Source organism: Xenopus laevis, chromosome 4S (genome assembly GCF_017654675.1).
Source record: "Xenopus laevis strain J_2021 chromosome 4S, Xenopus_laevis_v10.1, whole genome shotgun sequence".
In the NCBI taxonomy this organism is placed as follows: domain Eukaryota; kingdom Metazoa; phylum Chordata; class Amphibia; order Anura; family Pipidae; genus Xenopus; species Xenopus laevis.
In genome coordinates, this window is record NC_054378.1 from 97,729,307 (window position 1) to 97,755,484 (window position 26,178).

At 38.3% G+C, this 26,178-nt stretch overlaps 1 protein-coding gene across 1 annotated transcript; it reads left to right on the forward strand.

Moving 5' to 3' along the window:
- The first annotated feature begins 215 nt into the window (after positions 1-215).
- On the forward strand, positions 216-22,672 carry LOC108715013 (L-selectin-like). Its single transcript, XM_041561608.1, has 10 exons — positions 216-492; positions 4,842-4,926; positions 5,690-6,082; positions 12,805-12,990; positions 13,500-13,685; positions 14,543-14,728; positions 14,824-15,009; positions 19,123-19,251; positions 20,749-20,764; positions 22,149-22,672. Exons 1-10 carry the CDS (start codon positions 490-492, stop codon positions 22,162-22,164), a joined length of 1,386 nt encoding a protein of 461 aa, XP_041417542.1. The 5' UTR covers positions 216-489; the 3' UTR covers positions 22,165-22,672.
- Positions 22,673-26,178: the final 3,506 nt, after the last annotated feature.

The following is a 26,178-nucleotide window of genomic DNA, read 5'->3' on the forward strand; positions in this document are numbered from 1 at the left end:
GGAGGCAAGTACCTTCTGAATAGCATCAATACATACTTAGTTCAGCTTTAACCTTAACCTTTAACAATTTGCACTTGAATTTGCACATTAACTGTTTAACCTTCATTATCATAATTCATTATTCATAATCAAGTTGTTGGAAATGTGTAGTTCATTTACCAAAAGCTAGATGAGACGTTTTGCTTTGAAAATATGACAAAATAAGAAAAGTAAGTTCTGCTTGTGCTTTTTTGATGTTTGCAATTTTGTGTTGTGCAAAGCATCCTCGGCTCTTGCTACCTTTTCATGAACAGCAACATTATGGTGCAACATCTGTCAAAACAGGGGAGGTGTCTCATAAATTCTTTGTAATGCAGGAAATCTAATCTGAGAAGATGCAAAGGACAACCAGAAGATAAGAGAAACTTTCACAGAATTCAGAATACATGCATCACTGTGCATCCAATATATTCCTGTGCTCCAAATCCAATACAATCAAGAAGCAAAAGCATGGTAAGTATAAAATTAATTTAATTTTATACAGGGTTACTTTTAACAATGAGTTCAAACCATACAACTGATTGACCTACAATTGGAAATATACAGATGAAGCCAATTTGGTTTGTGTGTCTGACACAGAATAACTAAACCCAGATATCCCACTTATCCCATTTAACTTTGCGTCACAGCATCCCATCTAATTAAAGTGTTCAACATTGTGAACAATGGTGCTTTAGTAAGCTAATCAAAAGATTAAATGCATTACATGAGTTAAGATGACTTTAGATAACACAATTTCTTCAATTAATCCAGAGTCATGATGCATTTAACACACAATCACACAAAAAGTGGCTTCATCTGTACATTCTATGGGCATTCTTTTCATACTCACCATTAGTAGGACTTCACGGACAATTTAGGAGCGATCGCAGGCATCAAATCAGATGCAACGGAAATAAGGTAAATGAATGCATTGTCGGATGGTGTTGCATTGTTTATCCGTCGCGTCGCGACTGACGGATCAACGCTGTGCGATGCGTCTGCATCCGACAGTCGTGTCACATTGGATCAACGCTGCGATTTCTTTCAACATTTCCATTACTTACCTTATTTCTGTTGCATCCAATTTGATGCCTGTGTTTTTGCTCAGCGCGTCGGATCGCTCCAAAATCGTCTGTGTAGTCCTAACCTTAAAGGAAAACTAAACCCTAAAAATGAATATGGCTAGAAATGCCATATTTTATATACTGAAATAAATGAACCAACTTACAGGGCTGGATTTACATAGTGGGCGCCCCTAGGCCCACTGCCGTTTGTCGCCCCGTCCCCTCCCCTTTATTCATGGATATTTTCATCATCTGGACCGGAGCAATGGGGATTGGCACATGGGAAATTTAAAAAATGATTATATCTCCAGTGCTTTCCCAGTGTTTGGGCAGCATGCCGCCCCCCTAAAATCCTGCCACCCTAAGTCCGGGCCTATGTGGCCTTTCCACAGATCCTAGCTTGCCAACTTAAAGGTTTTGCATTTTTATAGTCATAATAATATATAGTAAATATATACAATAATAATAATGAAAAAAGTTATCAAAGGAGTTTCCCATCTTGGATTCTGTTAGAAGTGTCCATGACATGCACATGCTCAGTGGGCTCTGAGCAGCTGTTGAGAAGCTAAGCTTAGGGGTTGTCGAAAATCATAAATATCAATATATATCAATATATATATATATATATATATATATATATATATATATATATATATATATATATATATATATATATCTCAATATACAGTATGTGAACATGCATTCAGGGGAGAGGAAGGGACATGAAAAAAAAATATGTGCTTTGGTTGGACAGTGACCTTTGGTGCTTCCATGTCCACCACTATAAAAAGGGACCTAAAAGTTAGGCAAGGGTTAAAGACAAAAGTCCCTTAATGGTTCCATTTGGTTCCTGGAGGCCAACTGCCTAATCTGTGTGTACAACTTCAGTGCATATTTGTTACACATCATTAATAAAATAATCAACAAATATTTAAGTAATGAATAACAGTCATAAATGTAAACTCCCTTTTATCTGACTTTACTGGACCAATACACAAGCCCAGTCTGTTACACATTTCACCTGCAGTAAAGCAATAGGTGAAGCTTATTATTGTATAGGTGACTTGGGGAAGAGGAGAGCCTCTTATGATTAATTCATTGTAACCTGCTGATCAGTAGCCACATTCTAAACAGCGAATGCATTCCACATGATTTATATGGGGCACAGTGGGTACCATTCATTGGGAAACTGCCAAGTCTCAAACTGTAGTGGGGCTTGAAGGAGGCAGAATAAAATAAATCAGTTCTCTTGCATTAATATTGACTTTGCATTTTCTGGGCTCTGCTTCATAGAGCTTACAGTCTAAAATATACATCTATTTTTAGGTGCAACATGCTTCTCATTTCTGAAGCATCAGCGTGGAGATGGAATTAAAAATGGAAACTGCTTTCTATGCAGACCTTTACCACATAGTTCTAACATTTAAAGCAGCCATCTACACCCTCCTATATTAGAAATCATTTGCTTAGTTATACATGTGGCATTACATTCACATTGTATCCACTTTATCTGCGGTGTTGCGTGGAATACAGGGTGTGTGAGATCAGGGTTATCGGTGTTGGGAAATTAGTTCCTGTTTTCTCTGCACCAGTGCCCACCAGATAAGTAATCTAATTTTTCTTATTTTGGCAGATGAAAGCATGGCACTCATAATATAGCAACTAACAACAGTAATTTAAATGTGATTTCATTTAGAATTATGGCAAGCTGCATCCAAAACTTATTAGGAGCCTATTTACCCTTAGGGCTTGATTATACCTGTGTGGTCACTACCACTATACTTGCCTTGCATTCTGTGTGTCTCTGAAAAACATAGGGTAAAATCATATTATAGCAGCTTGCATATTTAGCTAGTTTACCACCAGTGGTATTGGATCTGAACTAGATACCGATTTAGATTTATTGATAGCTGCTGAATAAACAGCTAAATAACTCAAAAACCACAAATAATAAAAAATGAAAACCAATTGCAAACTATCTCAGAATATCACTTTCTACATCATACTAAGGGGCCGATTCACTAACTTCGAGTGAAGGATTCGAAAGTAAAAAAACTTGTTTTTTGGGCTACTTCGACCATTGAATGGGCTACTACGACCTTCGACTAGGACTACGACTTCGAATCGAAGGATTCGAACTAAAAATCGTTCGACAATTCGATAGTTGAAGTACTGTCTCTTTAAGAAAAAACTTCGACCCCCTAGTTCGCCATCTAAAAGCTACCGAACTCAATGTTAGCCTATGAGGAAGGTCCCCATAGGCTTGGCTAACTTTTTTTGATCGAAGGATATTCCTTCGATCGTTGGATTAATATCCTTCGAATCGTTTGATTCAAAGGATTTTATCGTTTGATCGAAGGAATAATCCTTCGATCGTTCGATCGCAGTATTTGCGCTAAAATCCTTCGACTTCGATATTCGAAGTCGAAGGATTTTAATTCCCAGTCGAATATCGAGGGTTAATAAGTGATGGGCAAATAAATTTGCATGGCACAAACTTGCGGCAAATTTCCCCGTCCCGCCGCCATCAATCAAATTTGCGAATCTCCCGCAAAAATGTTTTTGTCAAGACTGACTTTAACAAGCAGCGGCAATTTCAGATTTTCACGCTTTTTCGTGAAAATGTCAGATTTTCACAATTATTTTGTGAAAATGTCCGATTTTCATGATTTTTTCGTGAAAATGTCAGAATTTCAGGATTTTTCCGTGAAACTTTCAGATGTCACGATTTTTCTGCATATTTTTCACCATTTTGCGAATTTTGCGGGAAATTCACTAATTTTGCGGTGAAGCGAAGCGGGAGAAATTCACCCATCACTACTAAAAGGTGAACAAACCCTTTAACTAAATAACTATCAGACAAGATAGCACTATATTTTAGATCATCAACAGTATAGCTGATATATGTTGCTATTAACACCAGTGTAGCTAGTATTGTACTTTGGCACCAGTATAACTAGTATTGTATTACATATATTACCACCATAGCTGTGATTAAAAGCACCTGTGTGTGTAGCCTATGTTTTATATACCACTAGAAAGAGAAACCAAAAAGTTAGGCAAAGGTTATAGAGATAATTGGTCCACTCCATTTGGTTCCTGGAATCCAAGAGTGTGTATATATTTAGTGTTTATAATGTATATTTATTAATGCATGGTTAATAAAATAATCAACTATATTTAAATCATGATAACCTAGATAGGGATACATGCAGCTCTCTAGCATTTTGAACGGATGAGGTTTCAAATCTTTTAGTTGATGTTTTCAAATCTTTTACTTTAACAAATAGAGTGAGTTAATTTAGACCATTGGTTTGTTGTGTTACTTCTAGGCATGTTTGCATTTTTAAACAATATTTATATACATACTCGCACATGTTCCAGGTACAGGTGCGGGTATTTTTATCTTTCTCTTGGTCTCTTCTTTTCCTCTATCACAAAAGGTCTAATTTTTAAGACTCCATGAATAGCATCAGCTATGTTGCCTTTTTTGCATTAATTGCATTTTCTTTTCACACTTATTTTAAAATGCCATTTAAAAAAACAAAACAAAAATCAATTGCAAGGTTTTAGGTGGCGAGATATATATTTATATTTTTTAAAATGTTATTGTGGAATTAAATGCAATAATAAATCATCTCCTTAAGTGTTGATAAGGAAACTAACTCATCAGCATCTTATGGTAAATAAGAAGTTATTTTTTATGCTGTTGTATATTTGAATTAAACTTACATTTGCTTTCATCCTTTGTTACAGCATCAAGAGAACAGTGAAAGGTGCCGAACATTTCTGTTTCTGTGGAGGGCTCTAAAAGGGCTGATCATTGTTTCTGTCTGTAATGGTAAGTACAGGGAATTATTTCTCGGTAAGTGCAATGACTGAGCTTCTAAAACAAAAGGTTGTTTTCCTCTGACATCATTACAAAGACAGGAAGGGGCAGATTTATTAAAATGTGAGTTCAGATTTTAATAAATAAAAACTCACCCACCCACATATTCATTACTATGGGATTTTTAAATCAATGGGTGAAAATTGGAACTCACCATTTGATAAATACGCTTCCAAAAATCCCATAGGAATGAATACAACGTGGGTGAGTTTTTATTTATTAAAATCTGAACTCACATTTTTGATAAATCTGTCCCTTCTAAGTGTCATCATTTTAGTGTCATAATTACCAGTGCAGACAAACTCATCATGGTGTCAGTGGGAAGAGACCCACAATCATTAGTGCCCCTTGGGTGGGCCAGTTGTTAACTGATGGATGTTCCTTACAATTTGGCATCCCCAAGATTTTGATTTAACTTCTCCTATAAAATAAGTGTCCTGAAGTTTCATTTAAAAATGATTGCAGTTGCAACTGGTGATGGTGGACCTCCAAACATTGAGGCCAATATGATTTTGTCAACAGGATTAATAATTATGAACAATATTACTTTTCCACCCAAGAATTTACCCATGTGCAGTAATCAAAAGCAACTAACAAGATGTACTTTAAATACTACCTGTTGGTTGCTGTAGGTGACTAGACCTGTAGCAAACATTGCATATTTTATTATACAACCTCCAGTCTCAAATCTGTGTTAATTGAACTTCCATGGCAGCTATGTTGCAGGTTTCACCAGTTCACTGCTGGACATATCACTACTCAGAAGAAAACATGAATTTTGATCTGGCCCGTGCGTTCTGCAAGAGCAGTTACACTGATCTGGTGGCCATTCAAAACAAAGAAGAGATAGAATATTTAAACAAAACCATCCCCTACAACCCAAAATATTACTGGATAGGAATCAGGAAGATCAATGGTATTTGGACTTGGGTGGGTACCAATAAGACATTGACAGAAAAAGCCAAGAACTGGGGGAAAGATGAGCCAAACAATAAGAACAATAAGAACAAAGAGGATTGTGTCGAAATATATATCCAAAGAGCAAAAGATGCAGGGAAATGGAATGATGATGCCTGCATAAAGGAAAAGAGAGCATTGTGTTACACAGGTAAGGTTAATTGCACTGACACTACCGATATTTTTCATTCAAAGAAATTAGTATACTCTTTATACAATATATCTGGCCTTTAGGCAGCCATAAACTGGACAACTTTAAAGTTGCGTTTGGGCATTTCGGCAGCTATGGTTTTTATCTGCTAAAAATGTTGCATTGCCCAAAGTCACCATACTGCCTTCCATAATGTTTACTAGTACTCACCGTGACTTGGCACCTGGCACTTTGACCAAAATCCACCACATGTGTCATAGATATGGGGCCAGATATTGGGTCAGATTCAGTTGAGTGAGAAAAAGTTATTTCATGGTTTATCACATGAAAACTCATGGATAAGATTCAATTCGAGGAGAAAAAACTATTCTCTAATTTCAGTTCCAGTTTTTCCCATAGACTTCAATAACGTTTTCATTTGATAAACCGTAAGATACTTCATTATAATTGAATTGCATCTCAAATTGAATTTCGTTCATGAGTTTTTATGTGATAAACTTTTTCTCACTGAATTGAATCTGGCCCATTGTTGTAAGAACAGGTGCTCTGTTGCCTTTGTCAGTCAGAATAACTCTGGTTTTACACAAGGGGCTGAGAAATAAAGCCAGCAGACCTAGCAACTGCCAGTTGGCCCAAGAATATATGGCACCCAGTTGAGATCATAACACATGTGCAGTTTAAGTATCTTGGTGCAAAACATATTCATTTCCTCAGAGTTTTTTTTGGCATGGGAAGATGTTTTCCTTTATCTGCTCTATTATATCAGCATAATGTGTTTCTAGGAAACTAACCATTACTAACAAGTGTAATAACTAACTAAATATATGAAATGGGAAAAGGTAACAGCCAGCCTTTCTTCTTACACAGCTTCATGTTACAAAAATATATGTGGTGAACACGGAGAATGGTAAGGGCCGAGCAGAATAGGCGAAAGGCCTCATGGGATTGTGGAGGCAAAGAAAAGGGGTTTATTAATTAGCGACCAGGTGGTTTGGCTAGATGATTACTGCAGGTGTGGGGGGGTAAGGTTATAAATACCAGTGTCCAGCAGGTGCACGTTCTCTTGGGACCTGCAACGTCTTGAACACGTTCCTCTCAGCAGACCAGAGACACCTAGCAGCACAGTAGTTCCTTTCTCGGTAGAACAGCAGTGAAGATGGAGAACCTGGTGGAAAAAATTCGGCAAAAGGCAGCAGAGCCCGGTGGTTGGGAGTGGCTGCAGGCTTGCTTGGAGGCGGCGCCACCATCTCCGCTGCTTATTGAAGAGGAACCAATGCGGGAAGAGATAGTAATTGCAGAGCAGGAAGATGTTATTCAAGAGGAGGAGGAACCTGTGCGCAAGAGGACAAGAGTTACAAGAAGCCGGCACCGCAGAACAGCATTACGAGCAGACAGCCCACTTCAGCAGGGCGACGAGGAGCCGGCAGGACCCAGTGGCAGAGAGGTACGCACTAAATCAGCCAGCAGCAGCGGAGCGTCAAGGAAAAGGGTTACAGCAAGCTCTAGCCAGCATCACCAGGAGATGGCGCCAGCTTCACACAGCAGTCAAGCGAAAGGCAGCCAGCTGACTGAACCCAAGGACGGTGAGTTTTTACCTCATGTCAATAAATTGGGTGAAGCGGTAGATGCCTTAGCGCATATACTGAATGGATTTAAACAGTGTGAGTCAAGGGGTCTGCTTAGGACAGAGCCTGTTTCACAAAAGGTTAATAGTAATGTAAAGAATGTGTGGGTGAGAAACGTGGAGGAGTCCATGTGTTCGCAAGGAGTAGCGGAAACTTGTTTTAAAGAGGCCATGGGTTGTGAAGTATCCCCCCTGGGCTTTCATTTGTCAAGTAGTGTAAAAGACAAAATTTGGCGTGGTGATTATATTGATTTACTGTCATTGTTGCAGGTGTCAAAAGAATTTTTGTTAAAAAGTAATGAGAAACGGTTGGATGATAAGTCAGAGGAGGATAGAAGGAGACCGGTTCCAAGGTCTTTTAATAACTGGTTACAAGCTTTCTGTATATTTTCCAGTGTTATGGGTGAAAAGTTTCCAGAGAAGTGTACAGGTCTTTTTCGACACTTGGATGTTATTCTGGAAGCTTATAAAAATTTTGGAGGCATGGCGTGGTTTAATTATGATGAGACTTTTAGAAAAAAATTGGCAGTGCATAAGGGCCTAAAGTGGGGCATGAAAGATGTAGGTCTTTGGGTGAGCTTAATGCTGCCACAGAGAAGTGGATTTAATGTGCAAAGACAGGCTCAGTTCAGTCATTTACAAAAGAAAGGTTTTTGCTGGGCATTTAATGAAAGTCAATGTAAGTTTTCAAACTGTCGCTATAAGCATGAATGTTCCTTATGTTCTGGTGCACACCCTGCATGTAAGTGTTTTCGTAAACTCAATGCTGCTGCATTATCGCAATCCAGTACAAGAGAATATTTACTTAAAAGCCTGGAGTCCAGTGAACCTGCAAAGAATGCAACGCTGGCTAGAGCTTTACCCAAGCAAGGAGAAGGCATTGTTCATTAGTAAAGGCTTTGAAGAAGGGTTTCGGCTCCCTGTTTTTGAAGGTGTTGGTTTGAATTGGGTAAATAATTTGAAGTCAGTTATGGATCACCAAGACATAGTATTAAAAAAATAGAGAAGGAAAAGGAATTGGGAAGAATAGCTGGTCCTTTTGAGGTACCACCTTTTATTGATTTTAGGCTGTCTCCACTCGGGGTGGTACCGAAAAAAGAGAAAGGGTCTTTCAGGTTAATTCATCACCTTTCGTATCCTAAGGGCATGTCTTTAAATGATCAGATAGAGAAAGAATTGTGTTCAGTGTCTTATGCCACTTTCGACGAGGCTTTGGTTTTGTTAAGGAAGTGTGGTGAGGGTGCATTAATGGCTAAATGTGATGTGGAAGCAGCATTTAGGCTTTTGCCAGTGCATCCAAATAGTTTTAGTTCATTAGGTTTTCAATTTCAAGGAAAATTTTATTTTGATCGCTGTTTGCCTATGGGATGTGCATTATCCTGTTCATATTTTGAGTCATTCTCTACATTTCTTGAGTGGATATTGAGATATGAAACAGGCTTAAATCTATCAATGCATTATTTAGATGATTTTTTATTTGTTGGTCCATCTGGTTCTGATGTATGCAATTTCCTGTTGTCTACATTTTGTGCAATCTGTAGATTTATTGGTGTCCCACTGTGCAAAGAAAAAACAATTCTCCCAGTAACCCAGCTGGAATTTTTGGGTATAACTATAGATTCTGAAGCTATGGTGTTCAAACTGCCGAAAGAGAAGTTAGACAAGTTAAAAGATTTGGTGTTTGCAATTTTGTCAAAAAAGTCAGTGACATTAAAAGAACTTCAATCATTGTTGGGTATCTTGGCGTTTGCAACACGAATAATGCCTATGGGCAGAATTTTTAACAGGAGGTTATCAGCATTGACAGTAGGAGTAAAATCTCCTTGGTGCCATATAAAGTTGTCAAGAGAGGCAAGAGAAGACTTGATGGTGTGGCAGCAATTTTTACAAGTGTATAATGGAAGGTCTGTTTGGCAACAGGAGTTTGTGGATGCTAGTGATTTACAAATATATACAGACGCAGCAGGATCAGAAGGCTTTGGGGCTTACTGGAATGGTCATTGGTGCACTGGGAGCTGGCCAGAAACGTGGAAGGAGAATGGTTTAACAAAAAATATGGTTTTATTGGAGCTATTTCCATTAGTGGTGACCATAGTAGTATGGGGTAAATATTTTGCTGGAAAAAGGTTATTATTTAATTGTGATAATATGGGTGTAGTTTTGTCAGTAAACAATTTGTCTGCAAAGTCTATGGAAGTGGTTCGACTTCTGAGACATTTGGTTCTTTGTTGTTTAGTAAACAATATTTGGGTGAGAGCAAGGCATATACCAGGTACAAGAAATGAAATTGCCGATGCTCTCTCTCGTTTTCATTTTCAGCGATTCCGGGAGTTGGCACCGGATGCAGACGAAGAGGGTACGGAATGTCCAGAGCATTTGTGGGGATTGATTTTGCCAGATTGAGTGAGACATTGAGGAATTCGGTTGCAGAATCTACATGGTGCTGTTATGTTAAGAGTTGGAGCAGATGGAACAGGTTCTTGCTAGGCTTTGAGGAACCAGATAAATTGCCTCAGGAACAGGTGGCTGTAAGTTTTGTTTTGTCTCTCATTCAAGAGAACTTATCAGGTGCAAGTATTGCTAAGATATTAGCAGGTATCTCATTCTTTATGAAGTTAGAAGGTAAGAAACCTTTAAATAGTTACTTTATGGTTCAGCAAATGGTAAAAGGCCATAAGAAAAAAGTGGGTAAGCCGGATGGCAGGAGACCTCTTTCTTCTCAGTTGCTGGTCCATATTATTTCATCATTAGCGGATATTTGTGTTTCCAAATATGAGGAAATTTTATTTAAAACTTCATTTGTGTTGGCATTTTTTGCGGCCCTGCGTATTGGGGAATTGGTTGCTGACAATAAGAGGTTGCCAGCAAATTTACAAATAAATGATGTGAGTTTATTTGAAGATAGAGTGAGTATTTGGGTTAGAAGATCTAAGACTGATCAACAAGGTATAGGTTGTAACATATGGTTACATAATTTGGAGGGCTCTTGTATTTGTCCAGTGAGTGCAGTCAAAGAGTTTTTGAAAATGAGGCCCATGGGTAGTAGTTCTTTTCTAGTTCATTTAGATGGGACTCCGATGTCTAAATTTCAATTCAATAAAGTTTTAAAGCTCTGTATTGTGAGATGTGGTTTAGGCAATTTAAACATCACAGCACATTCATTTAGGATTGGTGCAGCAACTGAAGCAGCTAATTTGGGATTGGGAGAAGCAGTGATTAAGAAATTAGGCAGGTGGAATTCAAGTAGGTTTAAGCTGTATGTTCGTCCACATTTATCAGTAACGAATGTCTTTTAATTATCATTTGTTTGTTTCAGGGCCCAGCAAGAAAATAATATGGATTGTTGGACATTCATTTGTATCTTGGGCAGAAGAGAGAGCTACTAGGAGACCATATACAGCTAATTTATTAGACCCAAACAATTTTCAGGTTTTTTGGTTTGGTAGAAGAGGCATGAAGTGGGTTAATCTGTTGTCGGCAATTTGGGCAGCAAGGGCTACTTTCCCCAACCCAGATGTAATTATAGTTCATTTAGGGGGAAATGATGTTGGAAAAGTGAGAACCCTAGAGCTAATTAATTTTATGAGAAGGGATTTGACTCAGCTGCGTTTAAGTTTCAATAATGTTGTGGTAATTTTTTCTGAAATTGTGCAAAGGCTTGTTTGGATTAAGACACCACAATTTAAGCCTTTGGAGAGAGTCAGAAAGAAGATTAATAGAGCTTTGTTCAAGTTCATGCCCTTACTGGGTGGTTTTTCATTTAGGCATACAGAACTGGAAGGTGGATGTGAAGGTTTGTACAGGGATGATTGGGTTCATCTTTCAGGCATAGGTTTGGACATATTGAATAATGGTTTTCAGAATATGGTGGAGAGAGCTGCGTTGTTGATGTGGGGGCCATCCTCGCTGAATGATTTCAGCTAGGATGGTAGTGGTGGTAAATGTCACCCAATCAGGGTGGATAATGGTGATTGTAATGGTAGCTCCTAGGCTTTATGGCAAGGAGAAATGGTACGTGGTTATGATATAATGGTTTCAGTACAGTGAATTAATGGTTAAATGTTAATGTTATGAAAAAAACCCCTAAATAAACAACAGCAACCTTTCCACCATATTCTTGTGTTGGTCTGTTTATTTCTGGTATAGTATTAAAATGCCTCCTACAATACCATGGTAAGGGCCGAGCAGAATAGGCGAAAGGCCTCATGGGATTGTGGAGGCAAAGAAAAGGGGTTTATTAATTAGCGACCAGGTGGTTTGGCTAGATGATTACTGCAGGTGTGGGGGGGTAAGGTTATAAATACCAGTGTCCAGCAGGTGCACGTTCTCTTGGGACCTGCAACGTCTTGAACACGTTCCCCCTCCCCCCCTCCCTAATATTACAGTGTTATATAAAAATGTATTTTGTATTGTTGCTGCTATTTAGGTGGTAAATGTCACCCAATCAGGGTGGATAATGGTGATTGTAATGGTAGCTCCTAGGCTTTATGGCAAGGAGAAATGGTACGTGGTTATGATATAATGGTTTCAGTACAGTGAATTAATGGTTAAATGTTAATGTTATGAAAAAAACCCCTAAATAAACAACAGCAACCTTTCCACCATATTCTTGTGTTGGTCTGTTTATTTCTGGTATAGTATTAAAATGCCTCCTACAATACCATGCATTGAAACAATTAACAACTACACCTGCAACTGTGAAGAAGGATTTTATGGGAGCCATTGTCAATACGGTTAGTTTTCTTCTATAAGTAAAATGAAAAAAAAAATGGATAAAAAAATAAATTGCAACAAGAACTAATTTGTGAGCATGGCCAATATGAAAAAGGGTAGAAAAAAATATGGGGTTAGATATAGTACTGTGCTTAAAGAAATTGATTAAAAATTATAGCAGCCAGTGTAATAGTATGGTTCTATAGACTAAGAGGGACAATGGGGTTATATTGGTTTTTGTAGGCTGGTTCATCACTTACTTGCTCACTGATCAACCAGAAGGTTGAGGACTTAATCTGCACTGGTGCTTCAGCTATACAATAATCATCTGTGCTGGAAAAATATATATCATCTTACTGTGTAACAAACTGTTCACTCTATGCAGCCGTACAGTGTGACAGTCTGGCAACCCAACCTCAAGGATACATGAACTGCAGTCATCCATTGGGGGAATTCAGCTTTCAATCTTCCTGTAGATTTGGGTGTACTAATGGATTCCATTTAAATGGATCTCATGAAACAGAATGTTTATCTTCTGGAGCCTGGAGCAGAGAACCACCTCAATGTGCAGGTAATTTGGGTAAAAGAACTTGTTTTTGTCCCTCCCATATGTCCACTTTGTCAAGAAGATATTTTCAATGGAATCAGTTTGCTCCTTTTGGATTCCATTGTGTAACATGCATTGCTGGCACCATGGTTTTCTGGTGCAAAGTTTCACCTGCCTAAGCCATTAATGAATCACATGTACACTGCATTTGTTTGCCTGAAACCAATAGCTGCCCAACCCAGAGGCAAGTCAGAGCACTAGCATATCTGATCATTTTGCACATAATACCATGTGATGGTGCCAATTGTATTCACTAGGATGCCATTGGCCAGGGAAATAATGCCTGGAGGGCTCAGAATTAGTTTAAAAACAATTACTACAGCAGCAAATGTGTACGCTGTGCTCTTTGCACTTTGTTTATCAGTAGAAATGGTATTACTAAAACCCACAAAATGTTTCAAGTTACAAGAATACCCTTTGCATCCTTATGTGGGATTGTAGATACAATTTAATATCCTCTCTTTGTCTAACAGTGGTACAATGTGAGAATCTGAGAGATCTACCTAATGGACATATCAACTGCACTCATCCATGGGGGGATTTTAGTTATCAGTCCTCTTGCAGATTTGCCTGTTTTAAAGGATTCCACCTAAATGGATTAAATGAAACCAAATGTTTATCTTCTGGAGGTTGGAGCAGAGATGTTCCCCACTGTACAGGTAGAAACTCCACAGTATAAGAATGTCTTCCCTAGCCCTGGCTTTACTACAGCACAAACTGTATTTGGGTTCATGTATATATTCTTCTTTTCTAGCCTGTAGAAATACTTTCTAGATTCAAAATAGAAGTAATAATATAAATGTGTGTGCCATAAACATAACAGTAGTAGTTAGCAATCTGTTTACAACCACCAGATCCACCCCAGATTATTATTTTATTTTTGCAGGGTCCTTCTTCCCTTTTTTGCTCACTGACTATAGTATACCTACAGCAGAATGCAGGGGGCACGAGGAAGAGTGGATCTAGTAAGGGCCCCCTTTCCCCCACACTCTCGCCCCTGACTGTGTCCTCGTCACATTTTACCAAGTGTGAAGGGAAGCCCCAAAATAATATCTGAGTCTGAGAAAGGCACAATACACCACTATTCACAAATCACCAGGTGCACAAATCATTTGTGACTGTATATATTTTCTAAAATTGATCTAAAAAAATGTTTTATTATAAATATAAGAAATGACAAAACCATAAGACAAACAGGATAGCTAATTTATGATGTATATATGTATATCTTTATTTATATAGCACTACTTGTGCACATATAACTGCACAAAAGAACAATACATTAATAGAACAAACAGGGGTTAGTACAATAATAAAATAAAAATAAATACACTTAGCACAAAGTGCTAAAGAGACAAGAAGGAGCTTCCTGAACTCTAGAGCTTACAATCTTAGTTACTAATGCAATGAGATTTTTTTTTCAAAAACTATACAAAACATGGCGCCATTTTAATAGTATAGCACATCTGTGAAGAGCAAATAATTATAATCCTACTGTGTATCAAACTCCGTACAGCTGTACAGTGTGAGCGTCTGCCAGCCCAATCTCAAAGATACATGAACTGCAGTCATCCGTTGGGTGAATTCAGTTTTCAATCTTCTTGTAATTTTGGGTGTTCTGAGGGATTCAATATAAATGGATTTTACGAAACAGAATGTTTATCCTCTGGAGCTTGGAGCAGAGAACCTCCTCAATGTACAGGTAATCTGGAATCCTTATAGATAAGTACATATTATTTAAACTACAGGAGCTATATCAGCCCTTGCTTTCTTCTGTGATTTTATTTCCCCCAACAGTGGTACAGTGTGAAAGCCTTTCAGACCAAACACAAGGATTTATCAACTGCACGCATCCACGGATGGAATTTAGCTACCAATCCAATTGCAGATTTAGATGTTCTGAGGGATCCCATCTCATTGGATCAGATGAAATTGAATGTTTATCTTCTGGATCGTGGAGTAGAGCACCTCCCCAATGCACAGGTAATTGGCATTCCCATTATGACTACAATGCAAATTTGAAAATCAATTGTTCTCTTCTCAATGACATTTTTAAGTGAGTTTAGATAGATATATACTTATTTATGCACTTACTGTATACCTCTGAGCAGACATCATATTCTGCAGTGGTTGAACTACTGGGGGAGCAGGGGGTGCGATTGTACTGGGGTCCGCACCCCCTGGGGGCGTGCCGGCAATTCGTGTGCACTCGTAGCCACCTATAAAAACATTTCAGGTGTGTGGGTATGTCTGTGTGTGGGGGGGGGCTAGCTACATGGCCTGCTCCCGGGCCCAACTATGCCTAGTTACTTACTGATACGCTGTACGCATGGCTCCCTGATGGCAGTGGGAAAGGCTGGCTTGTTTTTCTAGTAAAATACCTACAGTTTTGGTGGATCTCTTGTAGACATAAACATATGGTTAAGTAAAGTAGTAGTAAATAAGCAGTATTAAATTAGCTTTCATCTGGTAAATCATGTACAAGTTGCAAGTGACACAGTTGCAATATGATTTGAGTTAAAATGGCATCAGTTATGGTGTTAAAGTGTTAATAACGGTATTGGCATGTGGTTCACTTGGTGCAAGTCCTTTGACAAAAGAAACAGGAATATAAAGTGCAAATGTTGTAAATGTTGTGATTTCTGTAGATATGATATGTTATATAGTGCATTAAAAAAGAAAATGTTTCATTTAAATCATGCTTTGTACCAGTGAGGCTCACCATAACATTTTCTTTCTCAACTAAGCTGAGTTTCAAGAGATTCCCAATATTCAAAAAGCAAGGAAGACAATTATGCCTCCTAGAAATACCATACTCTACCTAGTTACATCAGACATGTCCCCAGTCTTCCCCAAACCCTACCCACGTTTGGCAATGTGGTATTCATGGGAAGCAGAGAGGGAAGACACATAGGGGCAAATTCACTAAGATTCGTAGTTGCACCTGGCGTAACTTCGCCGCACTTCGGCAGGCGTAGTTTCGCCAGCGCTTCGCAAATTCACTAAAATCCGAAGTTGCACTCAGGGGTAGCGTAAGGTTGCGAAGTTGCACTAGCGTTGATTCGCTAAGCGAAGCGAAGTTACGCTAGTGATGGTTCATTTGCATACAGCGCCAAATTCACATTTCAATGGAGGAATATGTACCAGCACTACAAATGCCTGGGAAACCTTCAAAACACCAAATAAAATTTTTATTTTGCCCGACACATGTGCCCACTGTATAGTTAAGTTGCCATGAGTTAGGAAATGTAGGGGGGAAGGAGGGGAAGGAGGGGAGCTCCAAAAATTATTTCGATCTTTTTCAGCCTATCACCCATAATATATAAAAAACGCCAGCGTTTTTTGGGACTTAGAAAAAATGGTAACTTTTTTTGAAGAAATCCCTATCTACTCTATTGCGCTTCGCCTGGTCTGAGGTGGCGAAGGAAGTCTAGCGTAAAATCTAGCGTTCAGTACAATGTGCGTGTTAGCGAATTTGCGTAGTTACGTCCGTTGCGCAAATTCGCCAGGCGTATGGGTGCGAAGTTACACTAGCGAAGTTACGCCAGTGTCCGTTAGTGAATTTGCGAATTAACAAAAATGCCCAACGCTAGCAAATTGACGCTAGCGTTAGGCGCTAAGGCGCATAGTGAATTTGCCCCATAAACATCTCTGTCATTTAAATTTGCTTCAAAATTCAATTAGTGAGTTGAGCAATAATTCAATAATCTATAAACCGGAAATTACCAAAAGAGTATCTCCACAGCCACACAGGCACATTAAGCAAAAAACTATATACAAAAGGGATTTATGCTCTTTGAACCAGCTAGGTAATGATGAAATATTTGCTGTGTGTATAAGAAGGGGGCCCCCTCTCCCTTAGTTTCGGACAGATTTAGGATGAACACGGCGACAGTAATGGCACACGGTAGTGAGGTCTGATGGAGTACCATTATGTATCGGACAGCATGACTTCAGCACCTTGATATGGAGTCTTAAGTGGAACGGCGATACAGCTAAGTATCATGCTAATTAAATCCCAAGAAGATGCCATATATATGTTGTTAAACTTGGCTCATTCATAGAGGGATACAACTCATGTTATATTTTGATTTCGGGATACAATGAACAACAGCTGCCAGGTCCACTAATTAACGCATGGCGGACTAAGTGCTTAATCAATACAGCATGCTGCGGTTATTGTCTTCTCTCCACTAATTACCTCCAAAATTTAGTGCTATCTTTACAAGTACTTTTCAGTGGCCTCGCAAATCCTGTCTATTCCAACTCTGTACACTGGATTTTCTCTCAGTTAGAAAACCGGATAACTACAGGGAGTTATTACATCCAGGAACGCTCAGGACTTTATAATTTATAGGTTATCTGCATAAACCCAGCACCTTTGGATACTATCTGCAGTTTGGCTTTACTGACACATATGTTGGGATTCCGACATTATTATTGCTGACCTTATGATCTTTTGTTCTTTCACTGCATCATAGTACATGTAAATGTTTGTATTATGGTAATCAAGGTTTATAGAGTGCTATAATTAATATAGGAGGGGTCCCTTCTTTTACATAACAGCATTATTTAGTGTTTAAGTGTTTTTATATGTACTGTGATTTATTGGCGGTTAATAAACATTGCCTTTTTATTTATATACATGTTGATCCAAATATTTGATTACCTAGCCGGTTCAATGAGCATAAATCCCTTTAGTATATAGTTATTTAAATTTACCTCATCCTCCTTTGCTGATATTCTGCAAGCACGTATTTATGGAGTGATTATCAGTGGTTAGGTAACTGGATTCAGGGAGTTCAGATTCACGCAGGTCCCGGTTTTAAATGCTTCAGTAATTACAGTTTTAGTAGGTTTGCTGCCCAGCCAGTAGTTTACTCTTGGTAAATGCTGCCCAAGGCTTGACATGGAATTCAGGCACCCCTAATTTATTACATCAGCTCACTCACACTTCCAATCACCCAGTTATGACCTTCAACCAACCCAGCTGCAAAGTATTAAACCAAGCCACCCTGAACTACCTCTAGCCCCCCCCCCCATTATGCCTTATCAACTGTTGGCTACATAATGCCTTATTTAAATGTATTTAAAATGTGCATGTGTAATGAGAGAAACAGGAAGCTCCACCAAATCTGATTTTCTAATATGATAACTTAACTTAGATAATACTTAGAAAACATCTTCTTTTGCCTCATGCAACACACAATCTTTGGGTTGGGGCTTACTTTATAACACAATATTTACACTTTAAGAGGGGACATTTCTAGCCATACAGGCACACCCAAAAATTACCCAAGCTACACCATGCCTACATTCTTTATTTCCACAAGAGCACACAGGGCAGATACAGGCAGACATAGGGGTCCTATGGTTGCAAAGCTTTGTTGTGTTAATGCATGTTTGTCAATCGTTCACATTTATTAAAGTATAACAAAACCCTAAAAATGAATATGGCGATAAATGCCATATTTTGTTTATTGAACTTACTGAACTAGCCAAAAGGTTCAGCATCTCTTTAGTAGTTATGATCCAGGTCTTCAACTTAGTCACAGCAGTCTTCCATCCTGGATTTTGTTAGGAGTGTCTGCGACACGCTCATGCTCAATATGCTTGTTTGAACATGTCAGATAATATGTTTTTGGTAAGGTGGGCATTTTCCCACTGCCACAGCTGTATTTATGGGGCATATGCAGTTCTGTGCTCTTAATTTCTGTGCAAAGACATGCAGCTATTCTACATAGTGTAGGGGGCAGAGGGCAATTGTTAAAAAGGGGGCTTTGTGCTTTCTTTTAAAAAAGGGAAGATCTGTTGTGAAAATACACCAGACGAACTTTGATAAGGTTAGACTTACTTAGTAAATGTGTCGCTTGGACTTGAACTTTGCTCTGCTTTTATGAGAATCTGTGCACCACCCCCTATGGAAAGCTGAGTCCCAGAATTCATCACAACCTGGAACAAGGTTAGGGAGGGGTTGCATTATACTATGAAGGGTCTTTGAACATTTACTTTATTTTTCTAATAGAAAACTGAAAAGTTTACTATATATTTCCCTTTTTAAGAATTCCTAATAGGCACAACATGCATTTCTTTCAGATCACATGGCTTCCCACAACCATGAACCAAACCACTTCAAACTATTGGTTATAACTGGTGGAGCCACAGCTGCGAGTGCTTTTGTTCTTGCATTAGCAACATGGCTAATCAGCCGAAGACTAAAAAAAGGTAAATCCTTCCAGACGTGTGTTTATGAAGTAGGGGATCTATGCAGGGGCAATTACCCTGGTCTTTACACATAGTGAGATGTCTCAGAACAAAAATTGTAGGTGGACAGATTGTCATAAACTCAAGATAGCTCCACAAATTCTGCTGGTGTTGGTGACAGTACATTGTATAGATCAGCCATCCTTCATTTCTTGTTCAATTTCCAATAGGCTTGGGATCTGAGTAATTCTGCATTTGACTTGAAAAATATTGAATAAGACATTTGTAGATATTTCATTTGACACACAGTGGGACTCATTTATAAACTTTGGATAAGAATGGTGTATTTCAAGTGCAAACAAAATTGCAAAATTGAAAAATTGCGTTTTTTTCGCACAGGGGATGTCCATAAGAGCTTTTTAATTATGGCAATAATCGCACATTTGTGCATTTATGTACACACTGTGCTTTTGTGTTACACCACAACTTTGGTGGTGCAAATTACGAACTTCATTTTCGAGGCATCTGCGAAAATGTGTGCGCAATCCAAATTCTTAAAAACCGGAAAGACAAGCGCACAAATGCTATGTTTTAGCGTTCAGGAAAAAACATGGGCAATACAACCATTGTATTGTGATTTTTAATAACAAATATGTTTATTATATTATTACAATTATTATTAAAAAAAGTCCACTAAACTCTAGTTGATGCAGAATGATCATTATTTCAAAAATAGGTTTCATTTTTGTTTTAGATTTAAATTGTATGCATCTACAACCTTACATTTTTCCATACTGAAAACAACTCAAACATGCATTGTCAGACTGGGCACCTGGAAAAAGCCTGGTGGGCCCTGGCCCTCATGGGCCCAAATTTTTGACTCGTGCTGGAATCAGCCAATTAGAGCAGGTGAAATCTTTTAGCGACTCACAGCATGATTGTGTTGGTTGCAGCCAGGAAAGAAACATTTTAGGTTGAGGAACTCACAGATTAATCATTAAACGTATTAAGAACTGTAAGAAAAAATAATTAAATAATTAAACTACAGTTTAGTGAATTTTAATTTGTGTTAGAGTTGCCTTTTTATATGTAAATGTTATTGTTTAAGAAGCAAACAACATTCCTTCCATTCCTTCCTTCCACTGGACACAAGGCCATATGAAAGGAGGTCTTCTGATTTTATAACTCCACCACTGAGAAGTTTCATTAGTTTAGTTCTGTTTTATACAGTATGTTTATAGTTAGCAGGCAGCTTATAGACGAATGGCTTGGTGTATGTGCCCCATGCCTCAATACATGTTCCATTTGTACCTAAACCTTCTGTGTTCCAGTGCAATACCTATATGTATACCCCAGAATGCACCTATTATACATGTTTATCCAGATGGTACAGTAAGTAAATTTGCACCTAGGTGGTGGCAAAAAACAGAGAAAAGGCTAAAAATATTTCTTTTACATTTTAAGACTGTGATTATTTGTAAATACAGACAAATAACTATGTGTGTTTTCTTTCACTAGGCAAAAAGAAACACAGGTGAGTAATCCTAATTTGTTAATACATATAATTTATCAGGTTGCACCTTCGTCTTATTGATACTTACTGCACAAATTTTGGTGGTGTGCAATGTCGTGGCACTTGCAATAACAGTAGTAATAGAGTGTTCTCAAGGTTAGGTGCACTCTATGGTAAATTGGACCCTACCAACCAGACACCTGCTGAAATTCCAAACTGGAGAGCTGCTGAACAAAAAGTCAAACAGGGGCTCTTACATACAGATGTTTGCATTACGTTACCATGTGGTGGATTTTTTTGTGTTCCACTACAAAAACCATATGACAGAGCCCATTGTTTTGTATTGTGCCTATACCCACTGAACCGACAGCTTGGCTTTCAAAGCCATTGCCAGGATTTTGAGAACTCGTGGACAAAATGAATCTGCTGAAATTTGCTCATCACCACTCACCACAATCTATTTTACACCAACGGTCTCATTGTCATAAGACAGTGCCTTGCAACTTATGTTAACTAACCCAATATACAGGTAAATCCTTGTTTTTCATGTTTCATATGGATTTTAGTCTATTTTTGGCTCCTAAAAAAGGAAAGGTCCTTATCCAGAATGAAATGTCAAACAGGAAAAGGCACTTGCAAAACTTGTTGGTTGAATATGAATGTGGCGGGGTAATGAGCTAAAATAAATGTCGGTGACAGACATGAGTCTAGTGTGTTTGAGGTTGATATGCAGCCATAATATATGAATATAAGAATGCACATAAATTACAACATTTCTAGTAACATGCCGTTTAACTGAATGATTGGATTTATCTCTAAAAAAATTTTTTCAGCTTATACCCCTCCACTAATTCATGCCTCTTCCTCTCAACAGCCACGGTTTCCTGTTTTTTTTCCTCTTGGAATTTCCACAGCCCTTTACCATTTTTATCCTGTCTAATAGCTAGGTAACCCACTGGCATTATGGGAGGTTACTGGAACCCACAAGGAAAAAAAATTAAATGATCCCTATATGCCCCAAAACTCATGCGGACATGAACTAATTCCACGCAGACACACACACGGTGGTTGCATCTTGGAAAACTGTTAACTGGCAAGAAGAATTTACAAATCAGAACCACTGCACTTGTATATTCTTCCAATGCACAGGATATATTTTGCCATGCCCCCAATCTGCCTGTCAGCTCCTCAGCTTTCTGCTATAAATACTTGTCAAGGGTTTAAAAATGAAGACATCAGGGGCCCTTTAGATAACATAACTGATGCCCAATTTTAATATACTGTATGTATATGCATTGTGTCCTTAAAAATTGTACTCTGTGTCCTGTTAGTTTTAGTTAGTCCTCTGTTGCTTGCTTAACCATAGTAAACACCTTGTTTATCCATTCTCCTTTTCTTCACACAGGGCTACCTCGTATTAAAAAGCCTTGAAAACGGCATTCATATTCTGACGTTCTACAGCATTGCTTCATTACAAACACCATCAATTCAGTAGGACAAGCTTCTCACGCCCATGTCAGTACAGTAAAGTGGCTTCCCATGCAATGTACTTATGTACTTAGCATAAATCCAAGACTCTTCATAGATATAGTCTTGGTCCACAATCGTTTTTCCGAGTGACCTAGATTTTCTAAATGTTGGAGAAAATGGAACCCTTCTGTTTCTATAGGACTGCGTGTCTCGTTATTCCAAGCAGTATTTTAGATCATCATGGCAACAATGACATTGCTTTTCTGTAATATATTTATAACAAAGATATAACAAAGATATTCTTTTAATAGGAAATCAACATTGTGACCAGCATGCATAGAATTTTTATCGCTATAATAGGAAAGTGATTCTCTTCAGTGTCTTGGCTTAAATAAGGCTGTTCCTTGTTTTACAATTGCATATTTGTAAAAATATCCATATTAAAAAGACAAGAAAAGGCTTATTCTTTATTTATTTAATATTATTTATTTAATATTATTTATTTATTTATTTAAGCGTGGCTTGGATGATTTCTTGGACAAGTATAATATCCAAGGCAATAGTGATCTTAACTACATTTAGTTAGTATAGGAATTGGTATTGTATAAATAGGTCTGTATGAATATATATGTGCAGATAGTTATACAGGTATAGGATCCCTTATCCGGAAACCCGATATCCAGAAAGCTTCGAATTACAGAATGGCTGTCTCCGATAGACTCCATTTTATCCAAATAATCCAAATTTTAAAAATGATTTCCTTTTTCTCTGTAATAATAAAACAGTAGCTTGTACTTCATCCTAACTAAGATATAATTAATCCTTATTGGAAGCAAAACCAGCCTGTTGGGTTTATTTAATGTTTAAATGAATTTCTAGTAGACATAAGGCATGAAGACCCAAATTACGGAAAGATCCTTTATCCGGAAAACCCCAGGTTCCGAGCATTCTGGATAACAGGTCCCATACCTGTATATAGCATTTGTGTAATATACATAGCTCTTGGATTGGCTAAATATTATCCTGTATATCCATTCCAAAAGATGTAAACACTTCTGTTATCCCCATGTTGGATTGCCATTGTTCAGGTATGGCCAGAATAGTTATTTTAGTGGTTGACCATAGGTATTAAAAAACTACTGTTTGTCATATATTCCTAAAACATGTCTCATCGTGAGCCAATCAGATATCTTTTATTATGTAAATGTAACCCTCTAACATTTAAACTAGAACCACTCCAAGGTGATTTGTCACCCAAAGCTCCCTGCATTCTCCTATCACACCAATACCACAGTTTGAAAGAATTAAGGGTACACAGGTACCAAGCTGAGCTAGGTTAGGTAGCTAGTTAGGTTAGCTAGTGATCAGACAGATTTGTGGAGCTCACTGTAGGTGGTAAGCAGGGCTGGAACTAGGGGTAGGCAGAAGAGGCACCTGCCTAGGGCACAAAGAAAGTGGGTGCTAGGCAGGTACCTCTTAAATTGTCTTCTGCCTACCCCTATTCTGTTTTGCAGCCCCCTTTGGTTTTTGCTTCCACCCCTCTCTCCCACCTCCCCCCTTCATCGCTTCCCCCCCCTCCCCACTGTCATTCCCACCTCCCCTCAGTCGCTCTCCCACTTCTGTCCCGTCTTGCCGGCTATGCACAAAGTAGCACACAAAGTAGCACACAAAGTCATGGTCAATCGCTCGCGCAGGAGTGGGGAGCAGGAGTGGGGTAGCCAGCCGGCCTATGAATATAGGCAGTAGGAGAGGCCTAAATGGCCTGGGAAACCTTGTACTGTATTTGGTGATGATGCTACTGTGTGACAACTAAGACTGGAGAAGCTGTGTTAGCCATTGTGAATAAAGCTGTTAGTGTTCTTTTTGACTGCCTCCAGTTTACTATCTTCTCCGTGTTCTACTACAAGCCTCATGACCTCTGTATCAGTGGTGTGTTTCCTAAAGGCTTAATTGTATCATTTACTATAAAAGTTATTAGCACCATGTTACAAGCTGGTCTAATGAGCCAGTCAAATAGTGTGCGGGTCTGTATGGACACTCCAATCTTGTATATTTTAGAATACTGTATGCTCAGAATTGTAGTCCAGTAACATTTGGGTGAATTATTTAAAGGTGTATGTTAATTGGCTAGGGCTTACAAGCTCCCTGCTTTCTCACTAGAGCTTCTGAGTTAAGGGTAAATGAAATGTGGTCTTACTACTAAGACACACTGTTTGCTGAGGGACTTGATTTTAAATACACTACAAACTCAGAAGTTTAAGATGCATTATGAATTTGCCTAGTGCAGTCCCATTAAGGGTATAAGTGGCTTGCATATTTTTACATCCCAGGTGCATGACTTTACATTTATCAACTTTGAATCTCATCTGCCACTTCACCGCTCAGATTGCCAGTTTGTTTTAGCCTCTACCGCAATGCGCTCCTCGTTTTCTATCTTTGCTCCTGGATTGCTGCTTTATAAGATTAAGGGGGTTATTTATCAAAGTCAGAATGCCAAAAACTCGAAAAATTTGAGGTTTTTTTACTTTAAAATCTGAATACTCAGTGGAAAAAACTAGAATTTTTCAGAATTTATTAATCCCAGAGGGTGGTAAAAGTCAGAATAAAAAAGTATTCCAAGTTCATGCCAAGTTCATGTAGAAGTCAATGGGAGAAGTTCTGAAGATATTCTGATCTGCAGTTGGTTTCGTGCATTAATCCGAAGATTTCGTGGTTTTCAGTTTTTGGCCGTCAATAAGAAAAAATTGTACAATTCTGAATTTTTTTCACGATTTTATCGAGTTTTCCCCCGCACAGGAAATTTTTGTAAAAATGTATTGATAAATAAGGGGAAGAATCCGTGCGGATTTGGTCAGACTATTTTTCAGATAATTATGAGAAATTTTCAGATTTTGATAAATAATCCCCTTAGTATAGTGTTTATTTTCATTGATTGCAGCTTCTGTCCCCACAGATTTGTAGTTTTTAAATGCCTTTCTCTTCTCTTTCTCTCCTATTAAATTCTTTACTTCTGTATTAAGCCACATAGGGTGGTTCTTGGTGCGTCTACATTTACTTCTTAAGGGAACAAATTGAGAACAGTAATGATTAAATGTAATTTTAAATGACAACCATTTCTGTTCTGTGTTTTTAGCAGAAAAAATAATGCCCCAATCTATGCTCTGAAGAGCAGCCCTTAAAGGGCTAAAAATAGAATAAGGCTAGAAATGCTGTATTTTGTATACTAAATATAAACATGAACTTACTGCACCACAAGCCTAATCAAACAAATAATTTATGCTTTCAAAGTTGGCTACAGGGGTTACCATCTTGTAACTTTGTTAAACATCTTTGCAAGACTAAGACTTTGCACATGCTCAGTGTGGTCTGGGCTGCTTAGGGATCATCATAAACAAAGCTGCTTGAGTTCTGTATGGCTGGGAAGTAAGGCGGGGGCTCCCCCTGCTGTTCATAAGTATGATTGTTTCCCTACTCAGCAGTTAGGGACCGGCTGACAATTCCTATCCACAGCAGTAAATGAAGGGAGAATTTTACTGCATACAGTCAGGTTTCTTATAAAAACAGTACACATTTTTTAATTAAAGTATATTGGAGATAGGTTTCTTTTTCATTAAAGAAAGTAAAAATGGGATTTTATTTTTTTGCCTCTACATGCCCTTTAAAGAGCTAAAATTTGCTTTTCTGAAATTCAGGGTTTTTGTTGCCCCAGTATATATTTGTTTTTGGAACCAGACATTAAAGGAGGACGAAAGCTTAACCAAAGAAGTAGCTAGAAATGTTGTACATTATGTTTTGGGCTTCTGTACCAGCCCAAGGCAACCACAGCTGTTAATCTTGCTCCAGTCAATATCTGGGTAATTAAATGACTTTCTCCAAACCTGCTCTGATGCTAAAGTTTAAAATTTGATGGGAAGGCATCGGGGCTGCTGCCTCAGGATCGTCCCTGCCTTCCTGGTGGCAAAGTT

Excerpts from the sequence above, each read along its gene's own strand:
- LOC108715013 (XM_041561608.1), top strand. Across the intron at positions 12,991-13,499 it reads AGAACCACCTCAATGTGCAG|TGGTACAATGTGAGAATCTG; the intron begins GTAATTTGGGTA and ends TTTGTCTAACAG. Across the intron at positions 13,686-14,542 it reads AGATGTTCCCCACTGTACAG|CTGTACAGTGTGAGCGTCTG; the intron begins GTAGAAACTCCA and ends AACTCCGTACAG.